This window comes from Lepidochelys kempii, chromosome 14, assembly GCF_965140265.1.
Source record: "Lepidochelys kempii isolate rLepKem1 chromosome 14, rLepKem1.hap2, whole genome shotgun sequence".
NCBI classification, from domain to species: domain Eukaryota; kingdom Metazoa; phylum Chordata; order Testudines; family Cheloniidae; genus Lepidochelys; species Lepidochelys kempii.
The window spans coordinates 43,450,687-43,474,830 of NC_133269.1; the positions used below are offsets into that span (position 1 = coordinate 43,450,687).

Genomic DNA, 24,144 nt, shown 5'->3' on the forward strand with positions numbered 1-24,144 from the left:
GCCTCAGACCTGCTGTCCAGCGGGCCGCCCGGAACCACTGACGGTATCTCTCCGTTGAGAGTCCCACTCGGTCTAGTGTAGCGGCCTTTACCGCCTCGTAGTCCCTGGCCTGGGTCTCGCCCCAAGCCATAAGCGCGGCTTGGGCTTCCCCTCCCAGGTACGGGGCTAGCCGCAGGGGCCCACGTCGAACGCTCCCAGCCTGCCATCGTCGCCACCCACTCAAATGACCCCAGAAATGCATCTGGGTCATCTGTGGGGCCCATCTGGCAGAGCCCCCACCCTGGTGTCCTGGTTCTATCCCTGGATGCCGGACTCACCACCCTTTGGAGGTTCTGTTGTTGGGCCGCTGACTGCTCCCGGATAAACTCCTGGAGGGCCCGCTGTTGGTCCGCCCGCCACGTCATCAGGGCCTGCCTTTCCATCTGCTGGGTCCGTTGCATCTCCTGCACCATGTTCACCAGCCACTTCAGGGTCTCCTCCATGCTGGCAGCCACAAATAACAATGGCTAACATCACATCATCCACTGCCTATTGACAGAGATTTGCTTTCCTCGCACACAGCAGCAGGGACAGTGACACTAGGGGCTGAAAGTGGTGACTCAGATGTAACCACTTGTTGTCCACTTAGAATGTAAACACCTTGGGGCAGGAACTGTCTTTTTGTACAGCACCTAGCGCAATGGGGGCCTGATCATAGGGCTTGCAGGCCACTTGCCATCAGAGTAAGTGTGTGGCTGACATGTCGTGTCTAACAAGTGGCAGCCATACACTGTGAGTTTGAGCCCTCTCCCTGGCAGCTTTCCAAGAATGTGTGTTGTGCACATGAGCTACATTCAGAAAGGTTTGCCCTGAGAGCGAAGTGTCTGGTTTCGTGCCAATGTTTCAGAGTCCGACCAGGAGTGTGGGATTTTTTTTTTTCAATGAAAAGTTTAAAATGTGATAGAAAATAGCACTTTCTCTCCCTTCGGTCTTTTCCGTCTGAAAAAAAGTTTCACCTCTTGTTTGGATCTCGCAATCAAATGGGAGTTCAGTATTTAAATATATTTGAGTCTCTTAACAGAGAAGAAGTTGGAAGTTGAAATAAAAATGAAAGTCTCCACTTTTTTACCCTGTTCAAAAAATTTCAACTCGCTGAAAAGCGAGTTTTCTCCATTTTCTGTCATAAAAAAGCAGGGGACCCCAAAATACGCACCTTGGAAATAATAAATAACAAGACAACCAAAATGGAAACGTTCACTTTAAATTTTCCCATGGAAAAATTGATAAAAAAAATAAAAATCAACATTGTACCATGAAAAATCTCAATTTTGATGAAACCCGATTTTTTGAGAGTGAAGAAAAATTTTCAGTTGACACACTTTGATCAACTCCAGGGAATACCCCCCTCATGGTATTTCAATTGTCAGCTGTTTGGGGTAGGGACTGTCTGTGAACTATGTGTATGTACAGCTCCAAGCACAATGGGGCCAAGATCCTGACTGGGGCTCCAATAGAGATAAGACCACAGGAACTGCCAGAGTGGCTGAGCCCTGGGGCCCATCTACCCCCGTATCCCATCTCCAGCAATGGCTGGCACCAGCCCCTCCAAAGCAAGGCGTCGTTAACACTGCATGAGGCCACTGGAGAACAATCTGCCCCCTGGGGACAAGTCTCCCCGCCCCCCAGGAATCAGAGGTCGGGGCTCATGCCCTGAAGCAGGAGGGACCGACCCCCGTCCTAACTCCTGGTGGGTTTTGATGTGTACTGTGAGAACTCTGCGCACCCTTTGTGGCTTCCCCAGGCCTTTGAACACGTGTGGTTTCGCTTTCTGAGCTGTCTGTTCCTACGATGCTGAATGGCTCCATCCCACTGTGTTGAGAAGCCTGAGTCGAGGTGCTGTTCGCTGGCTGTAACGTCCCCGCGCTGGAGCGTAGCCACGGGGGCCGGTAGCAATCTGTCCTGGCAGGAACAGGGGCTGCGAATCTCCAGAGTGATGGGGGATTTGGGGAGCCCAGGTTGCGCTGTCTTAAAGGGGCCAGATCGTCAGAAAGCGTCGAGCACCCGCCCTACGCAAACCAGCCCCGTCAAAGCTACTTCAGCTGGGCCCCAAAAACCATAGGGGCCAAAATCACCAGTAGCTCCAAAAACCCTGGGCCGTAACTATTGTGCGGTGGCAGCCAGGAGGAGCTGGGCTGGAATGAGGCAGGGAAGGAACTACGGTAAATATTAGTGGGGAAAAACCTTCCTGCCCATGATATGGAGCCAGCCAAGGAGCGCCCAGGGCAAGGCTGGAGAAACCCGGCACCCGGGATGTCGAAAACCATGGCCCCAAACCAGGGCAGAGCCGCCCGTGTGTGTCTGTATGCACACGATTCATCCCATTGCAATCACGGGGTCTGCTTGCACGTGTGCACACGTAGGCCACTGCTTAAGTGTTTGCTGGCTCATGGCTAGATCCACTCAGAATGAGATCCAGGAGGGCGAACCCTGCCCGGGTCCCTCAGGGGAATGGCTGCATCAGGGACGTGTAGGATTTTTTCCCTCTTCTGTAATTTCTCTGTAGGAGTTCTTGTGGCACCTTAGAGACTAAAGTCTCTAAGGTGCCACAAGTACTCCTTTTCTTTTTGCGAATACAGACTAACACGGCTGTTACTCTGAAATCTGTAGGAGTTTGCATCTGGTCACATACGTGCAATGAACAGATTCACCATCAGGAGGAACCCTCTCTGTTCATATCCAGGGATAGGATGTGGACACTTTAAACCTTTGTGCAAGCGGGTAAACACACTTAGAGTTGGAGAGATGAGATACCTATTGGTAACTGGTGATTTCACCAGAAATACACAAAGTGATGAAACGCCATTTGCCTCCTTGATGACAGACATGTATAGCTAGGCAAAGTCAGACAAATGGTGCTTGCCAACTGCATTAGAATTTGCTTTAAGGATAAAATTTTGACATTATAGGGTGACCAGATGTCCTGATTTTATGGGGACAGTCCCGATATTTGGGGCTTTGTCTTATATAAGGGTCTATTGCCACCACCCCCCAACAACCCATCCCCCCTTTTCACACTTGCTGTCGGGTCACCCTATCTTATGATGTTGACCGTTTGTGTTTTAACGGTTATAAACCGTGAACTTTTTTTCAATGTCAGCATCTACTGTCATTAAATAGCTATTGTCTGACCGGCCCCCCACCCCATTGTTTGACCACACCTCCCCCCATAATTTCCCACACCGGTGAAATTTTAAATCGATATCAGTCATTTTTTTTAAAGTTTAAAACCCCTCGTTTTGTGCAACTATGAAAATGTAAATGGATGAAAATAGAAAAAAATCATCATTGCCATATGATCCCTCAAAATTATAAACAAATAACAATCAAATGCCGTCAAGGCTCAATATACTTCAGTAATTTACAGGGAAAGGACTTGGAAGTGTAAAGAACAGACCATGCTGTGCGTCCACGGCATTGCTTGGTTTTGAAAGTGGATTTAAACTCGAACATCTCTACTAATATTCCAGCAATGCTAAAAATTCTACAGCATAAATAGCTATCTCAAACATTTGTACAAGCAAATTCCAATCAGACAGTACATTGGAGTATTCTGTATTTGTACTCCTGGTTTGTTACACAGGTCAGTCGACAGCACTTAGAGGAGAGGAGAGTGATCAGGAACAGTCAGCATGGATTCACCAAGGGCAAGTCCTGCCTGACTAATCTAATTGCCTTCTATGATGAGACAACTGGTTCTGTGGATGAGGGGAAAGCAGTGGACGTGTTATTCCTTGACTTTAGCAAAGCTTTTGACACAGTCTCCCACCATATTCTTGCCAGCAAATTAAAGAAGTATGGGCTGGATGAATGGACTATAAGGTGGATAGAAAGCTGGCTAGATCATCTGGCTCAACGGGTAGTGATCAATGGCTCCATGTCTAGTTGGCAGCCGGTATCAAGTGGAGTGCCCCAAGGGTCGGTCCTGGGGCTGGTTTTGTTCAATATTTTCATTAATATTCTGGAGGATGGCGTGGATTGCATCCTCAGCAAGTCTGCAGATGACACTAAACTGGGAGGAGAGGTAGATACGCTGGAGGGTAGGGATAGGATACAGAGGGCCCTAGACAAATTAGAGGATTGGGCCAAAAGAAATCTGATGAGGTTCAACAAGGACAAGTGCAGAGTCCTGCACTTAGGACGGAAGAATCCCATGCACCGCTACAGACTAGGGACCGACTGGCTCGGCAGCAGTTCTGCAGAAAAGGACCTAGGGGTTACAGTGGACGAGAAGCTGGATATGAGTCAACAGTGTGCCCTTGTCGCCAAGAAGGCTAACGGTATTTTGGGCTGTATAAGTAGGGGCATTGCCAGCAGATCGAGGGATGTGATCGTTCCCCTCTATTCAGCATTGGTGAGGCCTCATCTGGAGTACTGTGTCCAGTTTTGGGCCCCACACTACAAGAATAATTTGGAAAAATTGGAGGGAGTCCAGCGGAGGGCAACAAAAATGATTAGGGGGCTGGAGCACATGACTAACGAGGAGAGGCTGAGGGAACTGGGATCATTTAGTCTGCAAAGAGAAGAATGAGGGGGGATTTGATAGCTGCTTTCAACTACCTGAAAGAGGGTTCCAAAGGGGAGGGATCTAGACTGTTCTCAGTGGTAGCAGATGACAGAACGAGGAGTAATGGTCTCAAGTTGCAGTGAGGGAGGTTTAGGTTGGATATTAGGAAACACTATTTCACTAGGAAGGTGGTGAAGCACTGGAATGGGTTATCTAGGGAGGTGGTGGAATCTCCTTCCTTAGAGGTTTTCAAGGGTCAGGCTTGACAAAGCCCTGGCTGGGATGATTTAATTGGGGATTAGTCCTGCTTTGAACAGGGGGTTGGACTAGATGACCTCCTGAGGTCCCTTCCAACCCTGATAATCTATGATTCTATTCGAAGTATTCTTCCATTAGGCTATCTGTGTCTGTGCTATGGGTGAGGTTGGCATAGTTATGTCGCTCAGGGATGGGGACTTTTCACAGCCCTGAGTTCCGTAGCTATGTCAACCTAACTTTTAAGTGTAGACCAGGCCTGAGGCTAAAGTTTGTTTGTTTTTTAAATAACATGTCATTTTGGAAATCTCCGCATTAGGGTATTTAGCTTCAGGTCTTGTCTGTATTTAAAGCTGCCGTGGTTGAACTCAAAGTGTGATTTTACAATCATCTAGATCAAGTGATGTAAATCAATCACAGTGTGGACAATTTTCATCCAATTGAAAACAATTTTATGTCCATTTAACTGTCGTCTGCAAGGTATCAACCTAAACTAAAGCAATATAAGCTCGGTTTAAATCGAACGAAGAGTCTCCAGACCATAGGCTGTTGGGAATATATTTTTTTCTGCTATAAAAAACTGACGACCAAGATTGGTTTCCCACTTTTCTTGAACATTTGCATTGACATTTCTCTGGGTACAGCATGCTTTAGATGAAAATGGGAATTTTCCTTCAGTCAAAAAGCCATCTTCCATTGGGGGGGAAAAAAAGTTCCAACAGACCATTTCTGATCAGCTGCAGTCCACACTGCGGTCCAGAGGCACTTTCGAGCCTGAATTTCCCATGTTATAGGCATCCATAAATCCAGCTGAAGTCACTGGGAAATACCGGTGCTCAAAATCTCTGAGAACCAGCCCCAAAGGAAGGATTTTCTAAAGTGACCAGTGACCGCAGCCCAATGTGAGACACATTATATAAGAGTGAAAATAATTACAAGTTATTTATTTATTTACTTATAGTCACACCGAGACAACCAACTAAAATCATGGTCCTTTTGTGCGAGACAAAGCACATACAGGATACGTCTACACAGCCCATGGCTAAATTTAGTTATTTGATCTCTGGAAAGAACCATGAGTGTAGTCAAACAAATGGCTACCTCTTTTAGTCAATAATAGGCTTGATTCATCACCCGCTAAAGTCTCCATGAGTCTCTCCATTGGATAAGGTTCTAAACCAACAGAACTGATCCTTTCAATAACCACTCTTACAGGGCTTAAGTATGACTTAAGTGTGGCATAAGGCTTTGTTCTGTCCCACTGCGTGGGGTGAATTTCACCCATGTGCATATTTCTGTAGCTGTTATCTAAGTGGGTGCTTTATTATTAAGATGCCACCGTAACTGGGTTTCCAATACGTGTTTCTTTCTTTTAATTTTAACGTCCCTGCAAGGTAAAATGTCTTGAAATAATGGATATACGATGGCAACTTTAGGCAAACACTTACTTATGTGAGTAACTTTAGACATAAATTTGTCCCGCTGAATTTATACACAAGCTCAGAAGTGTTCGGCTCATTGGGGCCATAACTTTATCTTGATACTTCTTTGGTATTTGGGTTGCGATATGATGGGGGCTCCAGCAGATGCTGTGTGTTTCCCTCACTCAGCTCATCCAAGATGAAGCGGTGGCCGGGCTCAAGCAAACCCCCATTTTTCAATGGAAAAAAAAGGTGGGTTGACAAACTCTCGTTATAATACGATGCCCCGACTTTGCTTGATGCAAGGTGTCAAGGAAAAGCTCCGTTGGAGTTCCAAGTTAATACTTCGGGCCATGCTGCCGCCTCTTTTCGGCAGTCCGGCTGTACAAAATGGCTACAAACTCCGTGGATCTGGCCACAGGATTGTCCCCTGCATAGGAAACCCCCTCATAGTTCTGAGACCCTCTAGCACAATCTTCAGCACCTTCCCCCCTCCACTGGCATGGGCAGCATGGCTGGGCAAAAAGGGGATGATCTCTACCCCGCAGAGGTCTTTGAATACCCCTCTGTGTCACTGCCAGCTGGGATAAGGCATAGCAGCTGTGATCCTCCTCTAGTTTACTCCATAACTGGCCTGGCAGAGAGAGGTCCCCCAGATCAGGGAGACAAAAAGCTACTCGTCCCACCTCCCTTCCAAGCTAAACTCAGGGCTTGTCTACCCCGCTGCAGCTGCCTTGCTGCAGAGCATCAGTGAAGATGCTCCCTCCTGAATGGGATTCTCCCATCGGAGTAGGTAATCCACCTCCAGGTCGACGGGAGAATTCTTCCACTGACTTAGAGGTGTCTACACTAGGGGTTAGGTTGGTTTAACTGCATCATTCAGGGATGCGGATTTTTCACACCCTTGAGCGAAGTAGTTACACTGACCCAATTTCCTAGTGCAGACCAGGCCTCAGACTCAGCCCAAGGGAGAGGTCACGGGGGCACCCAGATAGCTGGTCATGCATTTCAGCTGGCTTAATTAGTTCACGTGTACTCCAGTTCTTTAATGTCATGAATGGGGTCCAATAAGTGTCATGCAAGCTGTCAGTTGAATGTTAGACCTCAGTATGCGGGGAAAAGGGGAGAACATCTTCAGAAGGACAATAGGCTTTACCTATTTCAGAGGTGAGTCAGAAACAGTAGCATAGAAAGCAAGGAGTACAGGACTCAGAGAATGGAGAGCAGGACTTTTGAAAGAAGGTTAAATGAAATTATTTGGTAAGTAGAGAGAGAAAGGAAGAAAGTTCAGTAAGATGTAAATATTTGCACTGAAGCCGAATGGCCAGACATCAGGACTCATAAGAGGTAGATTCTATTCCCGGCTCTCTGGCGTCAAATCCCAGTAACTCAGTGTCCCCATCTGTAACGTATGGTTAATAATACTTACCGACTTTGAGATATATGTATGAAAACCACTTCATTAGAGCTAGGTATGAATATTTCTTAATGAATGTAATTAGATTTATAAAATGTGGCTGTCCCACATTCTTTGAGCATATCTGTATTGAACTTTCTTGATTTTTCTCTATACTTACAATATATAGAGAGAACCTGGACTGATATTAAATGCCCTAAAACTTTATTAATGCAAAGTAAAGGTTGCTCAGTGATACCTAGTAGCCTTGCAGAATGTGTTAAAACAAAAGCAGATTAAGCTACAGTGAATTAAGGCTACTTTACTTCTGAATGAGAGTGTCCACACAGCTGGTTAATGCATATTAATGGGCTTTGACATCATACCTGCAGTAACTTGGTTTTAACTTCCCTGAGTGTCCTGGTGTGGATAGGCCGGAGATAATGCTAATAGACTGGGGAAGCAGCCAAAAGAGTCTAAGGTCACCGCGCGACGGAGCATAGCAGTCTGCTACTGGTTTAGGCAGTTTCCGCACCGCCCCATCTGGGCTTCACCTAAAGAGTCGGATTGTTTCATTCTCTCATTGTACTCCCCCCCCCCCAGCCCCCTTCCTTCTGTATCAAGCTTGTCTTATAATTAGATTGTAAGCTCTGGGGGTTGTGTAATGAATGGTCCTTGCTTAGAGTCTGGTTGGGGAGCGTGGCCTACTGGTCATAGTTGCAACCCCTGACTGCCAAGGGGGTTGTTGGGAGGGGAGCCTGGGCCAGTCAGCTCTGACCTAGGGCCATTTAGGATACCAGTAGCCTGGCAACCAAGGCTGCTTAAGGCTGTCCTCTTCCTCTCATTCCCCCTCCCCCGGGTTCAGCTTAGTTCAACGGCTTCCCCGGGTGGGGAAACCCAAACCACAATAAGTAAAGGGGGTTACCAAGGTGCAAGGTCCACAGGATACTTCCCTCTCTGGTTGTCTCTGGGGCGGGTCCTCCCTACCCTGGGGGGGGCGGGCGATGGGGGCGTGCTTTGGGCTGCTGGGTCAGAGCCTTAGGCTTCCCTCTGCTCTGCGCTGCTGGATCTGTGGGCTGCGGGTCCGCTCACCTCCAGCTCTGCCCCCCAAACCAGCTAATTCCCGGCCTTTTAATGCCTCCGGCAGAGGGAGCATTTGCTGCAGGCGTGGCAGGGCCGGGCTGGCTGAGCCCAGAGTAATCCCTTAGCTCCTTGTTGCCCAGGGTGGGGTTTGTACGCCCCATCACGAGCAGGCCCTCTCTCGCTTTCCTTCCGCGTTTTTGGAGTGACTCACACAGCGGGACACTTCGGCGCTACCCCAACCACAACCATAAGGACGCTCGATGATTAGCCGGGCAATTTTTAATTCCCCATCAGAATCCCCGTGGGTTTGCACCTTCACCACACGCCCATCCGTCCATTACACTTCATTTTCCTTCCGCTTTTTCTCTTGCCGCCGAGACGATGCAGGGATAGCGCCATGGATGTGCGTGGCTGCTCTCACAGCAGCTTTCATAGCCGTTTCGATCCAGGCGTGAGGGTGAGCGGCGTACTCTCCTGCAAAATAGACCCGCCCTTCATTCTGAAACAAAGCTTTGGAGTAGTCGACTAACTGGTACGGGGTTAAGGAAACATATGCTCCCATTGCAAATTTGTCCAGGCCCCATTTCTTGACCACATGTTCATCACAGACGTTCTGGATATAAGTCTTGGGCAGTTGGTGGACTTCTGCCAGGTCGTCCAATACCACATCAACGCACTTTTCATCACTGAGGGGAACGAAGAATTCAGCTTCATAGTCCCAAGTGTAGGAAGCCAGGATCACCCCCACCCCACTGGAGAAATTGTGGCCGGGGTAATAGATGAATCTGGAGGGGCGATCAGTGATTGACCTCCCTCTATAGATTCCATCCTTCTCCCAAAACTTTTCCCTGCAGGCCAAAAAAATCTTCACGTCCTTTGAGTAGTGGAGGGAGCGCAGGGCATGGGTCTTGTTGGAGGAAAGAGGGGGAGAAAATTTAATGAGCCGTGCGGCTTTTGCTGTGGTTGTGACAAGGACATAGTCAGCCGTCACTGAGAAGGAGAGCGACGAGTCTGGCCTGCGATAAAACACTCTCACTTTTTCATTGTCTTGTAGTATCTTCACCGCTGTGGAGTGAAATAGAATATCCTCGTGCATAGCCTTGTAGAAAGCCTCTGGGAGCTGATCGAATCCCCCCGTGATCTCATCAAAACTGAAAGAAAGGCAGCGGGGGGCAGGGGGGATGGAGGGGGAGATGATGGTAGAAGAATTACAGCTTCCATCAATAGTTCTCTGAGTGAATATCACAAAAATAATGAGCGGATCTGTAAGGAGCTGCTTAGCTGAAGATATAATTTACCCCTTCCATCCCCTCCTCCCCCAGTGACTACTTCAGTTCCGGCTTCTTTTATTACAGGCAAGTGCCAGGTCTGCGGTAGTTAAGGTTCAGACCAGCTTTCCGTTTAGAGCTTCACTTTTCGACATGATCTAAATTCTGCATGATTACTAAGATTGCCTTAGAATTAGGTGTGCCTCCTGGGGATGGCGTAGGGTTAGTAATCCCAATTTGGGGTCATTTGGCCAAAGGGTTCCCTTGGTACAACAGAGTGATGGTCACTATACTCTCGTCAGAAGTTAATTGCTGAATTGCATGGGAATTAGAAGCCATAGATAGACACTTTCAGCAATGTTCGTCTCCTCCCTTGTGAAAGTGGCCCCTGCCTTGTATGGCTAGAGAAATATAGTAACGAAACCTGCCCTCTATGACAGTTCAGACCATTGGTGCCTTCTCGAAAGAAGGCAACTGGCCGCACTGATAGATGGATGAGATACATCTATCTGATCCTCATCCTCATTGTATCAGAAGATGGATGGATAGATAGAGAGATCCTATCATAGATACATGTTCTTCTCCATATAAAGCAAGTCATTAAAGATACTCTTCTTCTTACCCGTCTTTGAATGCAATATCGTCCATGACAGAGTACAGAAAAGACAGGTGGAAACTACCATCTAAATTCAGCACGTCACCAATCATGTCAATGGCTCCTCTACTTAATTTTCCTTCTTTAATCAAATATTCCTGGTTGGGGAAGAGAGGAAGGGCAGAAAGTGCATGCATATCATATCCACATTGAAACTTGACAGCTGAAGAGATGAACATAGGAATTATTCAGTACCCATGAGGGTTAGCCAAAGGTCACACCCATAGAGACACAGAGACCCCTTGGCAAACAGTCCCCTGTTCTTTGCAAACATCTCTCAGCTCAGCCCTGACAAACTGACTACACCAAACACATCTTACAAGCTATTTATCTATGAAGAGTAACATGTAAGGTATCTACAGAAAGCTCCCAACTTGTCAAGATTCATAACCGTGGCGAGATGTATGTATGGGTAGTATTTAAGGAATAAAGTATTTATACTGAAAGTATGCTTGATGGACTTGGGGTAAAAATTAGTCACCAGGGCTACTGTGTCTAGGTGACAACTCTTTCAAACCAGAGGGACTTGTTCCCCTCGCTCGGTCAGCCAGGAGGTAATGCAAGGTTCTGTTCCTACCCTGGCCACATCCCAGAACAAATTATCAAAAAAGACCATTATAACAGGCAAGAGATCGCCCTGGCTATGAATCAAGGCAAAAGACTGTTTCTGTATAAATAGAGTGTCAGGGAAGGCGTTCTGGATTCATTCACTGAGAAAACCCCTTAAGGCAGTGGTCCCCAAACTGTGGAGGAACATTTGGGGGGCTTGATGGGGCCCAGGCCAGCCCCCATTGGGGGCAGGGAAGGAGCACCACCCAGCCCCACTCTGCCCCCATTTCTGCTCCAACCCCAGCTGAGGCCCTGGCTTCGGCTTCCGGCCCCCAACCATGGCCCGGCCCTGGCCTTAGCCACTGACCACAGCCCGGTTCCCGGCTGCAGCTCATCTCCCAGCCACGGTCCCAGGTCTGGCGGTGGCTCTGCTCCTGGCCCTGGCCCCAGTCACAGCTCTGGCCCCGATCCCCAGCTCCCAACCCCTGGCCCCACTCCCGGCCCTGGCTCCCGGGGGTGGGGTTGGGGGGTGCAGACAGATTACATTATGGGTAAGGGGGAGCATGACAGAAAAAGTTTGGGGACCACTGCCTTAAGGAGCAGGGGCCTTTCATGAACATTTTGATGCTGGCTCTGGTGAACCCAGCCAACTTTGCAACAGACTGAGCTTTGCAAGGGAAGCCCACTTTAGTCTATTGGCAAGGTGACTATTGAGAAGGGTACGCCCAGCTTTGTGGTTTATGCTTTTACGTTCTAGCCATTTGCTTCTGTCACTTTCACCTCAATTCTTGTTAAATACTTATTCTTTCTCAAACAAACCTTCTTTCGGTCTGTTATAAGTGCTCACCAGGGCTATGTGGTTTACAGGAGTGGTGGTTTAAAGTAAAACTGGTAAACTGAGGTACACTGCAGAGGAGCTGGGATTTCTGAGTAACCCGCGGCAGGGACTGGATATCACAGGGGAATGAGTCTCAGGGATTGGGGTTCACGTACTGTTAACCACCCGCAAGGCAAAGCTATGACCTGCACGGCCCAGAGGAGAGAGCTTGAGTGACCGAAAGGCTGGTGGCATCAGGGAGCTGCCATCCAGCTACCCCAGCAAAGACTTCCTCGAGCTGGAGGCAGGGAGAAACAAAGCGACTTAGGCCTTGTCTTCACTACCACGCTACATCAGTGCTGCAAGATTTAGTGGGCCTGTTGAAGACGCAATAAGTCGATGGGAGATCGCTCTCCTGTCGACTTCAGTACTCCACCTCAATGAGAGGGGGAAGCTACGTGGATGGGAAAGTGTCTCCCGTCAACCTAGTGCGGCATAGACCCGATAGAAATCAATGTCATTTATAAAAAGAATCCAGGTTTTCTCATCCTCCGCATGCCCCCCCCACCCAAACTCACTCTCCTGCTGGTAATAGCCCATCCAAAGTGACCACTCTCTTCACAATGTGTATGATAATCAAGGTGGGTCATTTCCAGCACAAATCCAGGTTCTCTCACCCCCTCACCCCCCTCCAAAAACCACACACACAAAACCTGGATTTGTGCTGGAAATGGCCCAACTTGATGATCACTTTAGATAAGCTATTACCAGCAGGACAGTGGGGTGGGAGGAGGTATTTTTTCATATTCTCTGTGTATAAATAAAGTCTGCTGCAGTTTCCACAGTATGCATCCGATGAAGTGAGCTGTAGCTCCCGAAAGCTCATGCCCAAATAAATTGGTTAGTCTCTAAGGTGCCACAAGTCCTCCTTTTCTTTTTGCGAATACAGACTAACACGGCTGTTACTCTGAAAAATGTCATTTACGTCGACTTAAGTTACGGAACTTGACTAGCGTAACTTAGATCAACTTCCAGTGTTAGTGTAGACAAGGCCTTATTGTCCCAGGTGACTGGAACATCAACTACCCTCCTGTGTGATTTGGCAGCTTCCTCATAACCAATCACTGGAGTCGGGTGGATGATCCCCTTCAGGACGCCATCCCTCATCCCTTTTGATTCACCGGGTGAAATCCTGACCCCAGTGAAATCAATGGGAGCTTTGTCATTGATTTCAGTGCGGGCAGGATTTCATTCCGAGTGTCCATAGCAAGATTTTATTGCCTTTGATTAAACAGCCAGGGTCCAGGTCAGACCTCCTACAGCAGTGGTTCTCAACCAGGGGTACACGTATCCCTAGGGGAACGCAGAGGTCTCCAAGGGGCTACATCCACTCATGTAGATCTTTGCCCAGTTTTACAACAGGCTACATAAAAAGCACCAGGGAAGTCAGTGCAAACTAAAATTTCACACAGACCATGACTTGTTTATACCGCTCTATAGACTACACACTGCCATGTACGTACAATATTTATATTCCAACTGATTCGTTTTATAATCATATGGTAAAAATGAGAAAGTCAGCAATTTTCCAGTAATAATGTGCTATGACACTCTTGTATTTTTAGGTCTGATTTTCTAAGCAAGTGGTTTTTAAGTGAGGTGAAACTTGGGGTACGCAGGTACACAGAGGAAGCGTATCTCATTGAAATAACCGTGGATGAGGGCACATAGCTGGATGCCGCTCAGAGACCCAGGGTGAGAAGGAGAGATGCCACGTCGGTTACGTAGGAATGGAGGAGGGTCCTGTCTTCACTGCACAAACACAGGGCAGATGGGAGCACAGAGACCGTTTGCTTTCTACAGACTGATGTCTTGGGTAGGGAGAGGCAAAGAAGATGTGGATCCGTGGCCCTGCCCTCCCCCTTCCACAAAGCAGAGCCCGGAGGACCACAGGGGAAAGTATGCAAGGCCCCATGAGGCAAGCGGGTTTGCTCCACATAGCCAGGAGGGGTAGGAGGATTCAGACGTCCTACCTCCGACCATGGACTGTGTGAACATGGCACAAGAGACTGGAATGCCATATTCAATTACCTTGACGGAAAAGGAGTCATATTTCTCTCTCAAAACTCTGCAGTCTGTTGTCACCTGGGGAGCAACGAAGAAAACAGTGGCTAGTTTCACAGTCACAGCTCTACCTTTGCAGATTGGTTATTTTCCCTGTTTGCCCTGATGTACTTACAGGTGGTATCCTAGTGACTATGCCCACAGAGGCAGGACATGAAATGACGTGCTCAGGTGAAAAAGCTGTTAACAAGATCTTTTTAATGGGGACATAGGCATGGACTTCTCCTCTAGCTGGGGCGTGCTTGCCCCCCCCCAGGCCTCACCCCCGCTCCACCCCTTCCACCAAGCCCCTGCCGCTGCCCCGCCTCTTCCCACCTCTTTCCGCCCCCTCCCCTGAGTGTGCCCCATCGCCACTCCTCCCGCTCCCTCCAGGAGCCTCCTGCATGCCGCAGAACAGCTGTTCAAGGCAGGTGGGAGGCACTGGGAGGGAGGGGGAGGAGTTGATCAGCGGGGCCGCCGGTGGGCAGGAGGCACGGAGGGGAGCGGGGAGCTGGCTGCTGGTGCAGTGCTAAGCACCTGCGAACTTTTCTACTTGGGTGCTCCAGCCCTGGAGCACCCACTGAGTCGGTGCCTAGGAATGGGGACAAGGAGGGGTCATTTTTGTTTTCCCTTCCCGCAGTTCTCCAGCTGACTCAGCTGCTTTCGCTCAGACTTTTTGAACAATAAAAGAAATAGTTTAAGGCAATGTCTGCGGTCGCACTTTTGTTGGCCAAACTTTTGTCCGTCAGTGGTGTGAAAAAACACCCCTCCTGATGGATAAAAGTTTCACCAACAACAACGCTGGCCAACAGCTAAACTGGCCAACAGGAGATGCCAAAGAGAGGGGTGTGTCCTCATCCCTACCCCTCCCAGGGCGTTCGATGCCGATCTCTGCTTGGGGAGCGCAGCTATGAAGCCTCTCCTGCAGTCAGGAGCCTGAGGCGGGTCTTGAAATCAACAGCACCAGCCTCGTCGCGTTTCCCAGGAGTTTGGGTACTCACCGAGCTTCTGGGAAACCTCTGGTGCAAGTCTTCCCTCTATCTGATCAGCAGTGGGGATTTGAACAGGGGTCTGTTCCTCTCAGGGCGCCCTCTCTGGTGACACATTCACCCATGTGTACATTGCTAGGACTTCGGGGGCCGTTTCCCATGGTTCTCTGAGCCGCTCTACGATTCTGTCCCAGAACTTGTTTGTATTTCCGGGCCCCCGGGGGTGGGGATTGTGGGAAGGCATTGGAGGACTATCAGGACTCCAGGGTTTTAGCTTGCACCTTCACTGCACACGCTGAGTTGCCTACTAGCTCAAGTGAACACAGACCCTTAGCTGGAGCACCCACGGGAAAAAATTAGCGGGTGCTTAGCACCCACCAGCAGTCAGCTGCCACCCCCTACAGCCCAGCACCTCCGGCCCGCTGGCAGGTCCAGCTGATCAACTCTTCCCCCTCTCTCCCAGTGCCTCCGGCCTGCTGTGGTCAGCTGTTCCATAGCATGCAGAAGGGGCTGCGGGAGAGGGGGAGGAGTGGGGACAGGGCGCGCTTGGGAGAGGGGCCAGACCTGGGTGGGAAGAGGTGCAGAAGAGGTGGGGCGGGGCCTATGGTGGAGCAGGGGTGGGACCTTGGGGGAAGGGGTTGAGCTGGGTTTGAGCACGCCCAGGGAAAGGAGGAAGCCGGCGCCCATGCCCTCAAGCCATGCCAGCTAGCCTGGGTTGAAAGGACCACTTCAGCAGAGCGAGATGGTTTTGTGTGTGGATGAAACAGGGTTTAGGACCAAAATCTAACTTTGAAGTGAAGACCTACCTACAGTACAGGAGTCCATTCCACAACACACATACCGTATCCAGTGTCTGGTCATAAAGTTCACTGGCAGATTTCCCCTTCTCTGTGGGAAGCAGAGGGTATTGCAAGATATCAGGGTTCTGGTCAACATCTTCAGATCTTGCCCTGACGTTGTTCACCAAATACCAGGCATTGTCGTTAGTGTTATAGAATGGGTTCAGTTTAAGTTTGAATTTGGTAATATATTCACGCACAATCCTAAAGAAAAGAGGAGTAAAAAGAGAAAAATTCCAGAATGAGAGAGAATGTTATGTGCTCATATATAGTCCCGAGCGTGAATGGTTCCATCCTACCTAGGTAAATTACATTATTTTTGTGTCATATGGCTCCAAATCCATATTTTACCAAATCCACATTCAACCCTGTTTTGCAGTAGATGAAAAATGTGGATAACTATTTCAATAACGATTATAAACATGTTCAGAATAAAACTTTTAGTTAAATGTGTCATGAAACATTTTGCCCAAACTGAAACAAGAAAATGCACTAAAGAATTTACTTTTGAAAAAATGACATTGGGCATTTGGGCTGGTGGAGTAGATCGCCATAACTCAACCCACCCTGCACTTCTGCCCACCCAGTCCCATCCCAGCTTTGCAGGAAGAGTTACAGCTCCACGGAGATTTCAGTTCATGCACACAGACTGACTATTTCATGCAATGCAATTAGTCCACATAAGGAAGCAAGGGGAGATTTTAACCTACTCAAATTTAAGGCTTCAAAGATTTTTTTTTCTTGGAATTATCATAAAAGTCTTTAAAACGGGGCTTTCACTGTTCTGAACAAGGTTGGCGGGTGAGGAGGGCGAACTGTGTCTTACCGGTGGTCTCTTGGCAAACGCATGGCTCCCAGCTCCGCATACCAATCGTTTCTTCGATAGGTCAAGATACGTCCTCCCACACGGTTGCTGGCTTCCAGAATCAGGACCTAGGGGCAAAACGCAGGTCATGATTTTCAATCCCTTGCTGGTACCTAGTAGCTGTAGGTAGGGCTTGATTTATCCCACATCCCTTCTTTTGTAAATGGGCATCAAAGAAAGAACATTAATGTTTTATCGAAGTAATTTCAGATGATATGTAAGCATACAGGCCTTGATTCAGGAAAGCAGGTACACATATGCTCAACTTGAATTTCAACTTCGTAAGACTTAAGCATCGGCTTAAAGTTAAGCATGTTCTCAAGCATGCTTCCAGAATCGGGCTGTATTCCTGCATTGGGTACTCAAGGAACACATTCCAGTATGGAAGTTTTCATAACAACAGCGATTTTTGCATTAATTATTAATGCCAGATTTTCAGGGAGGGAGGTTTTAAACCAACAACATCAACTAAGCACTTCAAATATAGAATCATAGAATATCAGGGTTGGAAGGGACCTCAGGAGGTCATCTAGTCCAACCCCCTGCTCAATCCCCAATTAAATCATCCCAGCCAGGGCTTCGTCAAGCCTGACCTTAAAAACCTCTAAGGAAGGAGATTCCACCACCTCCCTAGGTAACGCATTCCAGTGTTTCACCACCCTCCTAGTGAAAAAGTTTTTCCGAATATCCAATCTAAAACTCCCCCACTGCAACTTGAGACCATTACTCCTTGTTCTGTCACCTGCCACCATGGAGAACAGCCGAGCTCCATCCTCTTTGGAACCCCCTTTCAGGTAGTTGAAAGCAGCTATCAAATCCCCCCTCATTCTTCTCTTCTGCAGACTAAACAATCCCAGTTCCCTCAGCCTCTCCTCATAAGTCATGTGTTCCAGTCCCCTAATCATTTTTGTTGCCCTCCGCTGGACTCTCTCCAACTGTGTATATAAATACACAAGCTCTCTCCGTTGTCTTTTCCAGACTCGGGGGCTGTAGTTCTTGGGTGGTTTTGAGAAGGGGCTGTAGAGGATGCTTAGGCAACCTATAGGGATAATGGAGTTTGGTCTTTCCCATGGCCCAAGACAGTAGCTCTTTCTACGGAAAAACAAAACAAAACGCGAACAAACAAGCAAACGAGTAAGAGTGAAAGTTAAAGGTGTTATGGGTTAGTTAATATCAGTTTTCACAGGTAGAGAATTTTGTCAGAAATATGGGAACTGTTCTTGGAACATTTACTTGACGACTCACCATTTCCATAAAAGCCAGTGATTCGAATATTTTTAGCTGCATCATTATGTTTCATACAGCTATGCTATTATCACACTAATAACCTCAACCTCAAGGCAATGACCATGTTGTCTGGAAATCAAAATAATAGATTTTTCTTTCTTTCTTTCTTTCTTTCTTTCTTTCTTTCTTTCTTTCTTTCTTTCTTTCTTTCTTTCTTTCTTTCTTTTGCAATTCACTCAGTTTACTTAAGTTCACATCGTTTTGTTCTTCAGCATTGTTTCCTCTATCACAGAGCTGAGCAAACTACGGCCCGCATGCCGGATCTGGCCCCTCGGGGCTTTGGATCCGGCCCAAGGGATTGCCCCCCGTGGCGCCGCGGGCCCCACGCTGCTCTCAGAAGCGGCCAGCACCATGTCCCTGCGGCCCCCGGGCCGGGGGGCAGAGGGCTCCGTGCATTGCCCTCGCCTCCGGGCACCGCCCCCCCCCCCCCGCAGCTCCCATTGGCCGGGAATGGGGAACAGCGGCCAATGGGAGCTTCGGGGGAGGCACCTGGAGGCGTGGCAAGGGCAGCGTATGCAGAGCCCTCCCCTCCTTCTCCCCCAGGGGCCGCAGCGCTTCCCGGAGTGGCACGGTGTGGGGCCAGGGCAGGCTTCCTGCCAGCCTGCCCTGGCCACCCCGGAGCTGCTTTAGGTAAGCGGTGCCGGGCCGGAGCCTGAACCCCTCCTGCACCCCAACCCCCTACCCTGAACCCCCTGCTGCACCCCACACCCCTCCTGCACCCCACACCTGCCCTGAGCCCCCTCCTGCACTCCGCACCCCTCCTCTGCTCCAATCCCTTGCCCTGAGCCCCTTCCTGCACACCGCACCCCCTCCCCCACCCCGCACTCCCTCCCGCACCCCAACCCCCTGCCCCGGCCCTGCATACAATTTCCCCACCCAGATGTGGCCCTCGGCCCAAAAAGTTCCTATCCGAAAGGAATGATAAGACTATTTCAGAGGAAAACTGCCTCCCTGGCCTGTCTCTGGCTCCTCTTGGTCATTATAATTACCTCGCAACCAGCATCCTTCAGCAGTTGGGCAGCAGTGAGTCCGCTGATTCCTGCCCCGACAATCACCACCTTCTTTGAACAATACGCTTTTTCCAACCCATTTTTGGCAATAGCCACCAGTTCTTCGTAGTCAGAGTCCATAAAGCATTTTTCCCACGCCTTCAGTTTGCGAGCGAGACCCTCCGAGCTCAGGACTACTACAAGGAGGAAGAGCTGAAGAAATACTAGAACAGAGATGCAAAGAAAACACCCATGTTGAAGCAAACTCACTCTCTGAGACCATGCAGCTCAGTAACATCATTGACATGCTACTCCTCATCTCTAGGAAGAGGCTACCAACCTCAAATGCAGAGCACTGTTATATTAACAAACCAGGAATGTTATTACAATCCAATACAATCAGCATATAAACCCAGAGAAGGGAAGTCAGTTCTCAAATCCTCTCACAGTTCATGCATTCTTATAAACTGTAAAATATAAGAACGGCCGTACTGGGTCAGACCAATAGTCCCTCTAGCCCAGTGTCCTGTCTACCGACAGTGGCTGGTACCACACGTGGCCCACCACCCAGTCTACCATTGAGGGTCCTGGGCCCCACAGATTCACTTAGATCTGTGCATACCACAAGGATGTGATGATTTTGGGGGCCAGCCATCAGCTGAGGGAATGGTGCAGGAGAAATTCATCTACTGTGGACAATGTGACTGAACAAGGTCTTCAAGATTTAACTTCATGAGGTGAATTGAGGAACCTAACCAGAGTCTCTGCTTGATGCCATTAAAAAAACCTCAGTTCTGCTTTTGCTTTCCACAATTCAAGATAAGGTTTTTGTTTTTCAAAATGGAAAGCTGTGATTCCCCCTCTCGATAACCACGAAGCAGCTCTGTGTCCTGTGGAGCGTAGTTACGGAAGGATCACACAAAGAAATACGTGGTGCATGAGGTCACCAGTCCCCTAACCCCTTACAGCTTTAAAATGCAAATCCACACTCGAAACTCTGTCTGGAAGTTCACGGGCAGCCAGTGCAGCTTTCAAAGCAAGATTATTATGGTGTTCTCAATGGAAAACTCCTTCCAAGTGAGAACCCACATTTTCCACTAGTATCAGTTTCTGACTGGTCTAAACTGAAGGTGACGAAGGCATGGAAGTCCCACATTTCACAGCAATGGTGACTCTGCTCAGCAAAAGCAGATGAAAAAATATATTAATCTGGGCTATAACTCCATCCTGAGCATCCACCAGCACTCTTGGACCTAACCAAACCCCTATTTTGAGTTTCTAATGGTGTCCAGCCCCACCAGGAGACGAAAGGGCTACATGGAAGGATGTTCCCTGCTGCTTTTGTCTCACCCTTTTGAGCTTCCTTTATCTCCCTTTCCTGCTTGATGACTCTGTTGACTGCTTCAATGCAAATTAAGCAGCGCACACAATCGTCTGTTTGAGACAGAGCTGTTCGCCAACCTCAGTTTGGGACATGAGTTAATAACACCATACAGTGGACTCTTATAACTACATGACAATGTTGCCACACATATGTTATCAGGACAATATTAATCATCAGATTATGAGTTTTCAATTGATACCTTACAAAACATACTTGGTACAAAAATGATTACCATAGTGTGGAGGGTGTGGACACAGGGCTACATCCTGTCACAAATCCTGTTACTCTTTTTAATAACACAAGAACTAGGGGTCACCAAATGAAATGAATAGGCAGCAGGTTTAAAACAAATAGAAGGAAGTATTTCTTCACACAATGCACAGTCAACCTGTGGAACTCCTTGCGAGAGGATGTTGTGAAGGCCAAGACTATAACAGGGTTCAAAAGAGAACTAGATAAATTCATGGAGGATAGGTCCATTAATGGCTATTAGCCAGGCTGGGCAGGGATGGTGTCCTTAGCCTCTGTTTGCCAGACACTGGGAATGAGCGACAGGGAATGGATCACTTGATGATTACCTGTTACGTTCACTCCCTCTGGGGCACCTGGCATTAGCCACTTTCAGAAGACAGGACACTGGGCTAGATGGAACATTGCTCTGACCCAGTGTGGCCGTCCTCATGTTCTAAATAACTATCCCATGAAACCAAAAATGGTACAGGGTCACCACAGCCATAAACACCCATGTAACGTGTTTTTAATGACAGTGTTGGAACGGTTAGCAAAAAGCAAAACCAGGAAGGACTGGGTTAAAGCCATCGATCCTCTTGACAATTATTATGTTCTCCTTACTCTGCAATTATCCATATCTTCAGAGGTGCTATGCTCATATTGCCACCGGGAAGCAAGGGCTGGAGGATTGCCACCACACCTGTGTATTTGCAGGGACACTGAAGGGGATAGAGCATCTTGACCTTTAGCAGCATGATCTTGTTATTCCCACAGCTTATATGTTTCTTTTGTTAAAAGGGACGGGGGGCATGGACTCCTGGCCCTCCTGTTTCTGGCACTAGTGCACCACACCCAATTGTGGCCGTGTGTGACATTGTGCTTCAGTTTTCCTCATGTCTTTTATGGGCCTATTTTGTCTGTAGGAGTGCCCTGACCTTCCATCCATGACGCCTTCAAATGCCTGACCCCATCCAGGACCACAGCATCCTTTAGCACATGGCTCCTCAACCTTTCTTCTGAGGCCCCCCTGACAGGCTATAAAAACTCCACGGCCCACCTATGCCAAAACAACTGTTTTCCTGCCTATAAAAGGCAGGGCCGGCGTTAGGGGGTAGCAAGCAGGGCGAGGGTCCAGGGCCCCACGCCACAGGTGCCCTGCATAGCGAAGTTACTTGGGCTTCGGCTCCAGCCCTGAGCAGCTGGGCTTGGGTTTGGGGCCTGAGCGGCGGGACTTGGCTTCAGCTTTCTGCCCTGGGCCCCAGTGAATCTAACACCAGTCCTGCTTGGCAGACCCCTGAAACCTGCTCGTGGCCCCAAACAGGGCTGCGGACCCCCCACCTGAGAACTGCTGATTTAACAAATCCAACAGAAATATAAAAATAACGACATCTTCGGCCTCAGCTGGCCACCCCTTTCCTTTGCAGGCGGGACCCAGCTACCATGCCCATCTGACCTCAGTCTCCGGTGCTTCACTCCACCCCACGGTCTAGCCCTGGCTCAATTCTCCCCACCTTCCCAGGGTTTTGCAGGAAAGCTGTCATCCCTCAATGGCTCCAGAGAGCCACTCAGGCATCAGTCTCACCTTAGGGGCATCCTGTTTGCTTCTTAGTCCCTTAAACCTTCTATCAGATGCAGAGAGAGGGAACTCACTACATCCTCACTCCTAGGTCTCCTTCCCCAGCTGACCTCAGCCATGGAACTGCAAGGATCTCCTGGTGGGAGAGGTGTAAGGACGCCCATGTGAGCTGGAAATGGTCACTAGGCATTCATTTTTCTTGACTTGTTTTAGCTGTTAACAACCAGAATGTATCCAATCCTCCGTTTTTACTTAAAATGTATTTTTAAAAGAAAATTCAAAATTTCCCATCAACGTTTTTGTTTAGAACTAAGGTCAATTTTCGGGGAAAAAAATATTCTTCAAATGACACATTTTGACCACTTCGTTTTCCAGAAACATGCTTTGAATCAGCTATCTTCACAGAAAGGACAGACCACGTCCTATTCATGGAGCCCTTCCAACAATAAAAGGACGTGAAAGCAGTCACAGAATCAAAGAATTGTAGGACTGGAAGGGACCTCGAGAGGTCATCTAGTCCAGTCCCCTGCACTCAAGGCAGGACTAGGTATTATCTAGACCATCCCTGACAGGTGTTTGTCCAACCTGCTCTTAAAAATCTGCAATGATGGAGATTCCACAACCTCCTTAGGCAATTTATTCCAGTGCTTAACCACCCTGACAGTTAGGAAGTTGTCTAACCTAAACCTCCCTTGCTGAAATTTAAGCCCATGGCATCTTGTCAGTTAAGAAGAACAATTTTTCTCCCTCCTCCTTGTAACAGCCTTTTATGTACTTGAAAACACTTCTCATGTCCCCTCTCCGTTTTCTCTTCTCCAGACTAAACAAATCCCATTTTTTCAATCTTCCTTCATAGGTCATGTTTTCTAGACCTTTAAATGCAGGATAATTCAGGACTGTGAAATATACAATTTAACTGTAACAGGTGCAGGTGAAAACAGTCAGCCAAGGTATAATGAATAATAATAATAATAATTAATAAAATCTTCATTTCTCTTCCATCCACATTTCCAAACGGATATGGGACAAGAAATAAACAGGGCATCCAACATATACTGTGACGAAAAACAGCCTGCAGGTGGGCGCGCCCTTGCCTTGGTAACTCAAGGGAACAATTCCTAAGAACCCCTGCAAGAATTTCAGCAGCATCCGTATTTTGACTTTTGAGTCAATGTATTTAAAATCTCCAAGGCTTTTCTGGTGTATTGAAATAAATATGTTCAGCACTGACTTACAACACTGTTGTCCCTTCACTTGGCAAACATATCATTTGCTCTCTTAACGTTTTAACTGAATCTAATCACCAAGCCAAAGCCAAGGGAAGTGCAGAGCTGCTACACCTGTGTCCCACAGTAAAATTGATTTACTGTGTGACTGAGGCCAAGTGCAACTGAAAATACCACACAGCTGTTCGTTTCCTCCTACATGCACACTGAAAGAGGCGTAGAGGGTTCCGGGAGAAGCTCAGCTGAAAGTGAGGAAGAAAAAGACAAAAAGAGAGAGACGATAAGAGAGAGAGAAAGATGTGAAACAAGAAAGCCCATTGATCCAGTAAGATGTGCCCAAAGGAACAATGTATTCCATCGCTCTGAAAAAGTTCAAAGAGAAGTTTCACTCACAGAACCTGTCCATTTCAGATGGTGGGTGAAGTCATGCAGTTGACCTCTTATTTTATACCCACCTTTTATATAGACTGACTGATAAATATCCTAGCAGGAACTGCTGACTCTGTGTCTAGTGAAACAAGGAGAGGGCTGTCACATGGTCTTATGGGACCTCCTCCTGTGATGTGCTCATAGCCTGCGGGTTACTCTGAGTTGTGTCACCTCCATCCAGGCACATAGGACTTGGGAGCAAAGGAATTGTGGTAGTAGACTCTGTCCCATCTATCTTC

General features: G+C 48.1%; 1 protein-coding gene across 2 annotated transcripts; it reads right to left on the bottom strand.

Moving 5' to 3' along the window:
* Positions 1-8,993: 8,993 nt before the first annotated feature.
* LOC140897826 (L-amino-acid oxidase-like) lies at positions 8,994-23,932 on the bottom strand. Of its 2 annotated transcripts, XM_073310938.1 has the most exons (7): positions 23,870-23,932; positions 19,060-19,283; positions 16,745-16,851; positions 15,921-16,122; positions 14,079-14,132; positions 10,589-10,719; positions 8,994-9,849 (listed from the first exon to the last, which is right to left on the bottom strand). In XM_073310938.1, exons 1-7 carry the CDS (start codon positions 23,880-23,882, stop codon positions 9,036-9,038), a joined length of 1,545 nt encoding a protein of 514 aa, XP_073167039.1. In that variant the 5' UTR covers positions 23,883-23,932; the 3' UTR covers positions 8,994-9,035. The 2 variants fall into 2 exon arrangements, with proteins under 2 accessions (XP_073167039.1, XP_073167040.1); XM_073310939.1 differs by lacking the exons at positions 19,060-19,283; positions 23,870-23,932 and adding an exon at positions 17,526-17,692.
* Positions 23,933-24,144: the final 212 nt, after the last annotated feature.

Coding starts and splice junctions, on each gene's coding strand:
- LOC140897826 (XM_073310938.1), bottom strand. Junction 16,852..19,059: donor TGAAGGATGCTGGTTGCGAG/GTAATTATAATG, acceptor TTTTGCCCCTAG/GTCCTGATTCTGGAAGCCAG. Junction 10,720..14,078: donor ATGACTCCTTTTCCGTCAAG/GTAATTGAATAT, acceptor TTCCCCAACCAG/GAATATTTGATTAAAGAAGG.